This window comes from Muntiacus reevesi, chromosome X (assembly GCF_963930625.1).
Source record: "Muntiacus reevesi chromosome X, mMunRee1.1, whole genome shotgun sequence".
NCBI lineage: Eukaryota > Metazoa > Chordata > Mammalia > Artiodactyla > Cervidae > Muntiacus > Muntiacus reevesi.
The window spans coordinates 4,782,802-4,795,100 of NC_089271.1; the positions used below are offsets into that span (position 1 = coordinate 4,782,802).

Below are 12,299 nucleotides of genomic sequence, written 5' to 3' on the forward strand. Positions count from 1 at the left end.
ATGTGTGTATGTGTGTAAGTGAATCACCTCGCCATGCAGCTGAAACACCGTAAGTCAACTATACCTCAATAAAATAGATATACAAAGAGAAAGAAATTCTACCGCCATAAAGCCTCCCTAGGATTTTCGCAACCCAGGAACGTTGGCTTTTATGACTAAAGGGAAGCCTGCACAGGTGAGCACCTGGGTAAGAAATCACCCTAACAGACGCCGCCATACAACTACTGTATGTCCCATCTGTTCTCCTAAGAGCCCATTTATCTCCTGAAAGATACCTTGTTCTCCCAGAAGTGCCCCTTTTTTTCTCCCCAAGCCCTATTAAGATGGTATATAAACCCCAGGCTCTAAATGTCTCCTTGAATCGTATTTCCTGCGCGGTGCCTCGCTCTTATGCAGAGAGAAACCCGTGTTTTCTGTGGCTGATGCCTTCTGTCCGTTTAGTTGACACGCCCCAGACGCGGAACCTAAGTGCATACAGGAAAAGGTCCCAGAAGATGCCACTGGGACTTGGTATGACTGCGTATTTTAAGCACAGAAGAACGATAGAGGGGCAGGCCGGGAGAAAACAGTTCCAGTGAAAACAAGGAATGCCAGCGCCGTGAGACATTCCCTCCGAGTGAGGCTGTAACCAGTGTTTGGCGGTAAATCCCCCTTTTACACTGCCTGTGCTTTACTGCTTCCTTATTAGTACCCTGCACCGAGTTCATTCGGTGACGCGCGCAACACCGTAAATTCGCGCCGGCGCCCCGACTCTCTGCGGGGACTGAATAACCGCGTGAAACGCCCTTGAACTCCGAGGCTCGCCACCCCCGCGTGCTGGCGCCTGCACTGCCTCAGAGACAGAGCAGCAAGACGCCACCTAAGAGCTCTGTCGTGTGTCCACGGGCCTCTCTGCACCCGGCACCCGCTTCCCGGATCCAGGTGCTAAGTCACTCGGTCGTGTCCAACTCTCCGACCCCAAGGGCTGTAGCCCGCCAGGCTCCTCTGGCCATGGGATTTCCCAGGCAAGAATACCAGAGTCGGTGGCCATGCCCCACTCCAGGGAATCTTCCCGACCCAGGGATCAAACCTGCATCTCTTAGGTCTTCTGCATTGACAGGCGGATTCCTTACCACTCAGCCACCTGGGAAGACCTGCACTCGGGAGCCAAAGTCCAGTGCGGAGTGACTGCGCCGCGGGGCGGGGCAGACCCAGGAGCCTGTCAACACGGGCCTTCTTACCACAAGCAGCACGTCCCCAGGGGAAAACCGAAACGCATCAGCTGTTATTTGCGTAGGAAACGGGACAGAGAGGTTTCCCTCTGCAGGACAAACACCTGCATGAACAGACGTGGGTGCGGAACAGGGTAACTGGCGGAGGAACACCGGAAGAGCTGGATTATGCCCAGGCCAGGCGCGCGCTCATCTTCCTCTGACGCATCGGAAACGAACGCCGTCGGGGCGGGCAACAGGGACGGTGGAGCTCCTGTCCTGCAGGCGGAGCCCCAAGCCCGCCCGCGCCCCCCTCCCCGTCCACGCTTTCGCTGCAACTGTCGTCACGCAAAGCCAGCGACGTGGTCTCCTCGTAAACGCTGCTTGCGCGCACACGCGCACACCTGGAGACACCGCGGTTCCGTGAACAGCGTGCCCGGCGAAGGAAGGGCTGCCTGGAGGCGGAGGCGGGCAGGCAGCGGCCTCCTCTCTGCACTCCCGCGGCCACACGATTCAGAAGGTGCCGGGCCAGCATCTTGTCCTCTCAGCTGCTAGAAAGGACTGAAGACAGTGCTCCTCCTGGGAGCCGCCCTGGGAGGGACCAGTCTGTCCAGGGGGGGTGCCTCGCTGAGCCAGGCTGATCAACAGCAACCTAGAAGCCGCTCTATCACCTGAAGGCCTCGACATTAACTGTGGGCGGTGGTACAGTTCTTAGGGAAAAGAACCCATCTGTGTGGGACCTGTAGCGGGACGCCGAGCCCGCGGACACGCACACGTCCTGACGGAAGCAGCAGAACCGCACGGCGCCCAGCCCCTGCCCCGCCAGTCCTGCAGCTTCAGCTCCGACTCTGAGGCTTAGCGGCTGGGCCACGTCCACTACTGAGCTGAAATCACCCTGTATGTGAATCACTGTCCGTCACTGACGCTCAATGATGCTTTCGGCTGCAATGTAGTAAAAAATAAAAATATTGGTCTTTGCCCCTGGTATCCTCCAGTCTTCTCTATCCATGGGATTCTCCAGGCCAGAATACTCCAGTGGGGAGTGGGTAGCCATTCCCTTCTCCAGGGGAATCTTCCCGACCCAGGGATGGAACCCGGATTTCCTGCACTGCAGGCAGATTCTTTACCGTCTGAGCCGCCAGGGAAGCCCTACTTTAACTTTCCCGCACAGAGCTCCTAAAACCCTTGACACGTCCTGAGCAGTGAGCTCATTTTCCGTGTCATTCATAGTAAATCCCTTTTCAAGCATGCCTGAGTATCCTGGGGCCTAGATGGATTCACGATGCGGGGTGGGGTGGGGTGGTGTGGGGTGGCGTGGGGTGGGGTGGCGTGGGGGGGGGGGGTCTGGTGATGGGCTCCTGGTTGTGTCCCACCCCAAGCCCTGACTGGAGGGTGCTACTTATAGCTCACCCCTCATCTCCAGGGCCAGCAAAGGACGCATTGATTTACCAAGGGCCAGAGAATTCACCGAGGCAATGGAGCCTCCACAAAGTCCCCTGGCAAACAAGGAGGCCCTTGGAGCTGGAGACTGGCGGGTGCTGGCGGCTGGTGCACCCCAGTGGGCTGAGTGCTCCAGCAGCCCAGCCACCGACCCATTACCCCACACAGCTCTTCCCCTGCAGGGCTCCTGGGCTGTGTTTATAAACATGTATTTGGCTGCACTGCCTCTTAGCTGTGGCAGGCAGAAGCTTCGCTCTCTGGCTATGGCATGCAGACTCCTAATGACGGCGATGTGGGATCCAGTTCCCTGACCAGGGATTGAACCCAGGCCCCCTGCTCTGGGAGCCCCGAGTCTTAGCCACGGGGCTGCCAGGGGACTTTCGACGAGTTGCAATCTTAAGGTAAGCCAGTGAAGGCAAGCACAGCATCTTTCTGAGTTCTGGGTCATTCTAGTGAATCACAACTGCCGAGGTACGGGGCTCTGTGGGACCCCCAAGCTTGTGGTCGGCCGGGGAGAAGTGTGAGTGGCCTGGATGCCTCCGTTCGTGTGAAGTGGGGTACGTCCGGGGGGGGAGGGGGGCTGGGCCCAGAACCCGGGGTCTGCACGGACTCCAGGGAGCTCGCGTCGTAGGTATATTGAATCATGGGAGACCCAGTGGGGGGAAGAGGTTCTGTGTTCCAATTGCCCTTACAGGTTGAATGCAGCAAGTCAGGTCCTGAACCCCAAAAGCAGGTCATTCAAGAACACTCCCCCATCCCAGCTACCTCTGGAGGCCGGTTTTGGAGTAAGAGTCCTGAGGCTGTGATTTCTGTGGCACCAGGCTGGGTCCCATCACCGGCTCACGCGTTAGTGAGAGGCCACAACAGTGAGAAGACCTTCCAGGGAAACGCTCTTCCCTGCACCGGTCCCTCACAAGGCACCCGACCCAGGATCCAGGAACCAGCTGGGAACGCCCTCACCCCCACTGGATACACGCCCTGCCTGGGGGGAACACCCGGGGGTCACCAGGAGCAACGCCTCTGAGAAGCCCCCGATGCTCCGGAATCTGCACCTGCGGACGGCCGAGGCTCCGCCCCACGCATCGGCAGCCCGGTGCGCCACGAGGCACCACCGCTCGCCGACAGCCTCCCCCAGGCTCAGACACCTCCTCCCCTCCCCACGGGGAGCCCTGCCTGATGCAGGGTGGAGCTCCCCTGCGGCTCCTTCCAGCGGGAGAAACACACAGAGCCTGGCAGCCGCTCAGAGAAAACCAGGGGCCCTCGCGCGCACCAGCTCGGCGGTGACCAAGCATCTCCGAGAAGCGCGCAGGCAGCGGGGCGGCGAGGGCGGCTGGCTGACTGACGTCACATGACCGCTGCGCGTGCGCGTCCGGCTCTGCGTGCGTCCGGCTCTGCGTGCGTCACAAAGGAGGGCGCCGGAGACCCGTCACTGAAGGCCCCGCCCCGCACGCACGGGCCCGCAGGCCGCGCCTGGTCAGGTCGAGGCGCCCCGCGGCCCACCCGGGCACCCCGGCGGTTCTGTCTGGTGGGGGTCTCGGGGCAGCCGCGCTCCCCCCCACGAAGCGAAGGGCCGGCCCCGGGCACGGCGCCCCCGCTGCCGCAGTGCCCTCGCCCCGGTCTCAGGAGCCGCGCCGCAGCCGTCCGCGGGGACACCGGGAGCCCCCCGACCCGCCCCGGGTGTCTCCCCCGCTCCCAGCCGCGCCGCCTACCTTGTCGGCGGCAGGAGCCGGGGAAAAGCGGCGCGCGCAGGCCAGGAAGATGTCCGGCTCCGGCTTCCCGCTCCGCACCTCGGGGTCGTCGCCCAGCACCACGTGGTGGAAGAGGCCGAAGAAGTCCCGGTGGCGGCTGGTCTTCAGCTGGAAGGACGCCGTCCCCGAGCTGGTGGCCACGGCGCACGGCACATCGTGCTTCCGCAGGTGGCAGATCAGCCTCTCCACGCCTGGGGCAGGGGGACGGGGGACCGTCAGGGGTGGGGTGCGCAGGCCTCGGGCAGCCCGCGCCCCCCCAGCCTGCAGCCTCGTCTGATCTCATCGCTGTCCTCACGGGGCGGGGATGTCAGCTCGGGCCATCTGCACTGGACACCAACGTGGCAAAGCGGTTCAGGGCTCGGGGACGGCCCTTCCCGGAGGACCAGAGGCGACTGTGCTGGGACGGCCGGTGCTCTGCCCGCCAGTCCTGACAGAGCGAGGGCCTCCCTGACGGCTCAGCAGGTAAAGGCACTATCCACATACAATAGCTAGGACGGGAAGGAACCTGGATGTCCATCCACAGATGAATGGATAAAAATCCGTGGTACATGCACACAGTGGAATAGTACTCAGCCATACAAAGGAACACATTTTAGTCAGTTCTGATGAGGTGGATGAACCTGGAGTCTATTATACAGAGTGAAGTAAGTCACAAAGAAAAAATTATCGTATATTAACACACACACGTGGGACTCTAGAAAGATGGTACTGATGAACCTATTTGCAGAGCGGCAGTGCAGACACAGACACAGAGAGCAGGCTTGTGGACACAGTGGGAGAAGGAGAGGGTGGGAGGAATAGACAGAGTAGCGTGGAAACACATACATGACCGTATGTAAAATAGACAGCCGGGGGGAATTTGCTGGATGAGTCACAGAACTCAGCCTGGGGCTCTGTGACAACCTTCAGGGAAGGGATGGGGTGGGAGGTGGGAGGGGAGTTCAAGAGCTGGAGGGGACACATGTACACCATGCCTGAGTCATGTTGATGTAAGGCGGGAATAAAAATATTATTGTAAAGGAATTATCCTTCAATTCAAAATAATAAATGTAAAAAAATAAAAGAATCCACCTGTAATGCAGGAGACACAGGAGATGCTGGTTTGATCCCTGGGTTGGGAAGATCCCCTGGAAGAGGAGAATGGCAACCCACTGTGGTATTCTTGCCTGGGAAATTCCATGGACTGAGAAATCGCCTGCTGGGCCACAATCCACGAGGTCTCAAAGAGTGCTACACATCTGAGCAACTAAAGCTCTGCTACTATCAGAGCAAAGCCGTGGAGCTGCCAATAAATTTGACAATGTAGAGGAAAAGGACAAGTTCTTTCCAAGAGAAAGAAGTTCTTTGGAAGAGTTCTTTGACACCTCACTCAGGAACACAGCAACAACGTAACTAGTCCTAGATCCATGGGAAAGAGACTGAATCTGTAGCTAAGAACCGTCCCAGACCTAGCACTGCACTCCCTCACTGGCGAACTTACCAAACATCCCAGGATGAAACAATGCTGATTCTAAGGAAACCTCAGAAAATCACAGGGAACACTTATTTCCCAACTCGTTTTTTTTGAGGCCAGCACTTTTCTGATACTGAAGCTAGAGAAAGGCATACAAAAAATTACAGACCCATATGTCTTGTGAACACACACACCTAACGTCACACTGAAGCCAATTTACAACCACTATGAAAGAATTCTACTTGAAGAGTTGCTATGGGGTTGGAACCTGTTATTTGAAAATATTAAAAAGCCACACTATTTAATTAGTTTGCAACAACTAACGACCAATATGTAGAATTACATTAGCTAAATTTCCATAAAAAACCTTCATGGAACTGGTGAATTAAAAGGATGAAAGAATGCCTATAACAAATATACATCCAATAATCATCTTGACCTGGATGTGGTGATTAAAGCTGAATATCGACATGATTTGCATCTAAAACAAAAGGTTCAAGTTGTATGACCCAATAGGAAACCAATATACTAAAAAATATTGGAGCATATTTAAATATATGCTTTCCTCGAAAATCTACTCGAAAAAGAAAATTTTGCTGGAAGAGTTCTCTGATGCTATTGATTATAAAAATTTAAATATAGTTGATGTCATTTTAGCTCATCCTTCAAATACTTCTAGTTCTGTGAATACTTTGTAATGCACTAACATAATGGTGCAATACTATACCAAAATAAATACATACAAGGAAGCCTATATTGGAATAGAGTCAACATTTTTATCCACAGGGGAATGAATGAAAACGTTTTTGGATGACAATTATTTTTTTAAGATTTATTGCTTTTATTGATGCATTTATTTTTGGCTGCATCAGGTCTTAGTCACGGCACGCAGGATCTCTGTTGCAGTGTGCAGACTTCCTCCATAGCTGCACTGCCCTGGTTTAGCTGGCCCACGGCACATGGGAACTTACTTCCCAGGCCAGGGAGCAAACCCGGGGCTCCTGTACTGGAAGGAGGATTCCTAACCACTGGGACACCAGGGGAGTCCGGGAATGACTCTTTTAAAATCAGACGAGCTCCATGAAGATGTCTGAGATGGACACACACATGAGCCCGGAGACAGGGAGGCTGACCACAGCCCGTGGCAAGTCGACCCCGTCTCTGGGACTCGGTTCTGTCCTGTCATATAGCAACGATTAGGGTTCCTGGTGGTGATGCTGTGAAGGAACGCCCATAAAAGCTCACATGGCAAGGTAAGGCCCCACGAGATGGTAGCAGCCCTGGTCGCCACCGATCCATCAAATTTAGGTTACGGTCACTCATCAGTCACGCAAATCTCCTGACATTAACACACTGCTGCCCAATTCCTTCAAAAACTTTTGTGTCCTTTAAATACCGTACGCTGACTTTTTCTCAGTCTCTCTGCGACATAGAAGACTAGAAACATGACGGGACTTCTGTCCTGCACAGAAGCTCACTAATTAGGTACATAAATGACACCCAGCCAGCAGACAGCTGGTAGCCTCGAGGTGCTCAAGTGGGTTTCATGGCTGGGCACAGATAGATCGCTCTTGCTACAAAGAATGAGAACTCCCAGGAGTGATCTACAGGGAAGGGGAGAAGAAATGTTGAGGATTAACAATGCTGAGAGGGGTTTCTGTCCGATTTCATCCGAGAGGGCTCGGGCTGGTGAGGAGAGACATGGAGGCTGCCCAGAAAGTGGGTCTGCACACGCAAGAGCCAGGAAAGTGGGTCTGAACACGGAAGCGTGCAGAGGAGGTCGACAGGGGACACGGGTTCTCTCAGCTGCTGCCCTGGAACTCAGGTGCTGGGTGGCTGTATCCAGCAGCCCCCTGGCTAGCTCAGGAGTCCTTTATGACACTTCACCTGAACCGGGAGACGCGTTGTGGCTGGGAGCAGAGAGGACGTGGCGGGAGGAGACACCGCCCAGGGATGGGCTCGGCACGCATCCCGGGACCCGCGGAGCAGCCGCAGAGTCCAGAGTCCTGCGGGGAGGCGGCGGGGCAAGCGTTCGGTGGACGGAGCCGCGGGAGGCGGGGGGAGGGGGGAGAGCAGACACCACGCCGACCTTACACGGGCTTCACCACGTGCAGTCTGCCCGGCCCAGACCTCTGACCCGAGCCTTGCTGGACACGAGGCTCGGTCCCTCCTCCTCGCAGCCCCCGTGTGGAAGGGAGACCACTTCTCCTGGACGGGGGCCTTGCCACTGCCTGGGAGGTGACTGGCTGTCATGTGGAGGCACAGGTCACAGGGGACGCCTGCGGGCCAGTGGGTCCAGTGGCGGGCCCCGAAAGGCCCTCACCCCGGGGGCTTCTGACCGTGAGCTGACCTGGGACAATGAAGGTCTGTGCAGAGGTGAGGCCCTCACCCCTGGGGCTTCTGCACATGAACTGACCTGGGACAATGAAGGTCTGTGCAGAGGTGAGGTCCTCACCCCTGATTCTTCTGAACGTGAACTGACCCGGGACGTGGCTCTGAGCAGAGGTGAGGTCCTCACCCCTGGGGTTTCTGACCGTAAACTGACCTGGGACATGGGTCTGTGCAAACGTAGGGTCCTCACCCCTGGGGTTTCTGACCGTGAACTGACCTGGGAAGTGGGTCTGAGCAGAGGTGAGGTCCTCACCCCTGGGGTTTGTGACCGTGAACTGACCTGGGATAATGAGGGTCTGTACAGAGGTGAGGTCCTCACCCCTGGGGTTTCTGACCGTGAACTGACCTGGGATAATGAGGGTCTGTACAGAGGTGAGGTCCTCACCCCTCGAGTTTCTGACCGTGAACTGATGTGGGACATGGGTCTGAGCAAAGGTGAGATCCTCACCCCTGGGGTTTCTGACCATGAACTGACCTGGGACATGGGTCTGTGCAGACGTGGGGTCCTCACCTCTGAGGTTTCTGAATGTGAACTGACCTGGGACAGTGAGGGTCTGTGCAGAGGTGAGGTCTTCACCCCTGATGCTTCTGAATTGAGCTGACCTGGGACAATGAGGGTCTATGCAGAGGTGATAAAGGATCTTCAGAATGAGATCAGCATGGATTTAGGGTCAGCCCTAAACCCAGTGGGACTTCCCAGTTGGCGCGGCAGTTAAGAATCTGCCTGCCAATGTGGGAGACATGGGAGATTCAGGTTGCATCCCTGGGTCGGGAAGATTCCCCTGCAGAAGAAAATGCCAACCCACTGCAGTATTCTTGCCTGGAGAACCCCGTGGACAGAGAAGCCTGGCAGGCTACGGTCCATGGGGGTCGGAAAAAGAGAGCCTGAGCAACGCACGCATGCACGCTGAACCCAGTGGCGTCTGCCTTCCTCTGCTCCAGCTGTTGTCACGCGGACCCACCGGCCTGCTGCTGCGTACACACGGGACTCTTTCTCGCAGGTCTGCAGGCTGCCATCGAGACCACGGCGCCCACACGCCCAGGGTCTCCTGAGCAGGCCTCTTCCTGGCTCACGGCCACCTGCCTGGGGCCCTGATGTGGGGGGTTGGGGGGGTGAGGGAGCCCTGAGGGGCCTCTCACAGAAGGGCGCTAGTCCCATTCCTGGGCCGCCACCCTCATGAGCTCACCACCCCTCAACTGGGTCACCTCCAAATGCAGTAACACCACGGGTCAGGACCTCAACTATACGAACTCGGAGAGACCCACAGACGTTCCGAACACGGCGACTGGGGTCCTTAGTAACTGCTGTCCTCACAAGAGAAGAAGGGGCAACGCGCACAGAGGAGGAGCCACGTGAAGGCGGGGAGAGGCGGCCACCAGCACAGGGACGGACGCCTGGAGCCCCCAGAAGCTGGAAGAGCGGGTACAAAAGATATGGGAGACCCCGCAGGTTAAATGATCACTCACGAAAGGAGAGCTGCTTAACCACAAAACCAGGCAGGCTTTACTCAGTTCAGTCACTCAGTCGTGTCGGACTCTTTGCGACCCCGTGGACCGCAGCACGCCAGGCCTCCCCGTCCATCACCAACTCCTGGACTTTACTCAAACTCATGTCCACTGACTCGGTGATGCCATCCAACCATCTCATCCTCTGTTGTCCCCTTCTCCTCCCGCCTTCAATCTTTCCCAGCATCAGGGTCTTTTCCAATGGGTCAGTTCTTCGCATCAAGCAGGCAAAGGATTGGAGCTGAGTGGCAAAAGCGTGCGACGGAAGCAGGAGACTTGCCCCCAAACAATAAAGGGATGGTGGCATGAGGCCTGCGTCCCGCCCAGTGAGCTCAGAGACTTAGTCATGCTCTCCACACATGAACAGACAACACCTCGTGGACTAGCTTGACCATGCGAGACAAGAAAACTCCCCTGCCCAACCTGGAGGAGGAGCCGATGATGGAAGCCTGACATCTACTCAAGAATAAGGAAAAAGGTGGTCTCCTCCTCCTACTTTTCTTTTGATTATAAAACTGTGGCCCACCAAGTTCTCAGGGTGTGGCAAGTCATATCCACCTGCTTGCAAGCCTCACAGGCCTCTTATTCTAATTAACCACGTCTTATGTACCACTTTGCTCTCTCTGAGCTCCTCTCTGTACTGTGACAGAAAGGACTCTGCTACCGGAGCTCTTCGGAGCCCCCCAAAACAACATCCGAGCTGACACTTCTGCCCCTTCAAAGGGCAACCTGAGCAATGCCTGCATTTTAACTTCATTATGGATTTCTAATCAGCCACTTTGGAATGGCATGACCATAGGCCACAAGCTCGAGCTCACATTCCGGGGCAAATAAAGGGGATAACCTCCTGCTGACTCACTCTGAGGGCCACTCTGCTTTCAACTGTGGCGTCTGCCTCTTTGCGACCCCATGGACTGCAGCTCACCAGGCTCCTCTGTCCCTGGGATTCTCCAGGCAAGAATACTGCAGCGGGTAGTCATTCGCTGCTTCAGGGGATTTTCCCAACCCAGGGGTTGAACCCAGGTCTCTTTCATCTCCTGCAATGGTAGTGGGGGGGTTCCTCACCACTGGCACAACCTCAAGGGTGGATCTTTGTGACCCAGGGTTCCCGCATTGCAGGCAGGATCATTTATCATCTGAGCCACCAGGAAAGTCATCCTCAAGAGTGGGGCGAGTGGAGGAGAAGCTAAGATGGTGGAGGAATAGGATGGGGAGACCACTTTCTCCCCCACAAATTCATCAAAAGAACATTTGAACGCTGAGCAAACTTCACAAAACAACTTCTGACCGCTAGCAGAAGACATCAGGTGCCCAGAAAAGCAGCCCATCGTCTTTGAAAGGAGGTAGGACAGAATATAAAAGATAAAAAGAGAGACAAAAGAGCTAGGGACGGAGACCCATCCCGGGAAGGGAGTCGTAATAGAGGAAGTTTCCAAACACCAGCAAACTCTCTCATTGGCGGGTCTAGGGGAAGTTTTTGAATCTTGGAGGGCAACCTAACTGGGAGGAAAAATAAATAAAACCCACAGATGACATGCCTAAAAGCAACTCCCAGCAGAAAAGTATCCCAGACGCCCGCATCCACCACCAACAAGTGGGGGCGGAACGGAGAGGAGCGGGCAGCATTGCTCAGGGTAAGGACCAGACCTGAGTGCCCTGAGGACAATCGGAGGGAGCTAACTTGAGACAGCAACTTAAACTGTGGGATAGCGAGAGAGAGAGAAAATTAACCAGCCCCAACACGCTGCGGGCCGGTTCGCAGAACAAAAGCGGGCCTGTTCGCAGAACAAAGGAAGAACTGAGCAATCCCAGAGAAGAGCTAGCCGGCAGCGGACTGGCCCATCCCCCGCCGGAGGCAGGAGGCAGCGGGGAGGGGAAAGGGGCAAACTCGGCCCCAGAGAAGGCATCCCCTACCAAACTGCAAACAGGCTCCCAGTTTCTAACCAAAGACTTCCCGAGATTCTGGATGGTTGACATCTGCCGGGAGGGTCGCTAGAGACCAGACACAAGGCGCACGTACCTGACTGTCCCATGGGGAAACTGAGGCTGGGCCCGTGGAGGGGATGAGGCACACCGCACCCGGGGAGAGTGCGCCCGTCAGGCACCTGGCGACCTGAGCTGCTCCAGCCAGGGAAGGCACAAAACGCAGGCGCAACCGAGTCCGCACTTTTGTGGAGTACCCGAAAACTGGAACCGCATGCAACTCAGGGCCCGCTCCCTATAGAGCAGCTGGGAGCCTGAGCAGTGTAGATGGGGAAAGCACACACACCCGTGAGTGGGGCAAACCCAGTGTGGCCGGAACACTGCAAGAGCTACCCACACACAGCGATATCTGTCTGCAGCGCCCCTTCCCCTCTCCCCGCCACAGGACACACCCGTGAGCGGGGGCAAACCCAGTGTGGCCGGAACACTGCGAGTGCTCCCCACACAGGCTGGTGACATTTGTCTGCAGCGCCCCTCCCTCCCCGCAGCAGGACTGAACCAGCGAACCTGAACAAGAGACCACCTCCGTCCACTTGTGTCAGGGCGGAACTTAGACACTGAAGAGACCTGCAAACAGAAGCCAAATAC

At 56.4% G+C, this 12,299-nt stretch overlaps 1 protein-coding gene across 1 annotated transcript in view; it reads right to left on the reverse strand.

The window, feature by feature from the left end:
- Positions 1–12,299, reverse strand: part of PUDP (pseudouridine 5'-phosphatase) — a 69,435-nt gene that overhangs the window by 15,146 nt on the left and 41,990 nt on the right. The window contains exon 3 of the mRNA XM_065915793.1: positions 4,340–4,569. Coding sequence (XP_065771865.1) covers positions 4,340–4,569 — 230 coding nt within the window. The remainder of the gene's footprint in view (positions 1–4,339; positions 4,570–12,299) is intronic.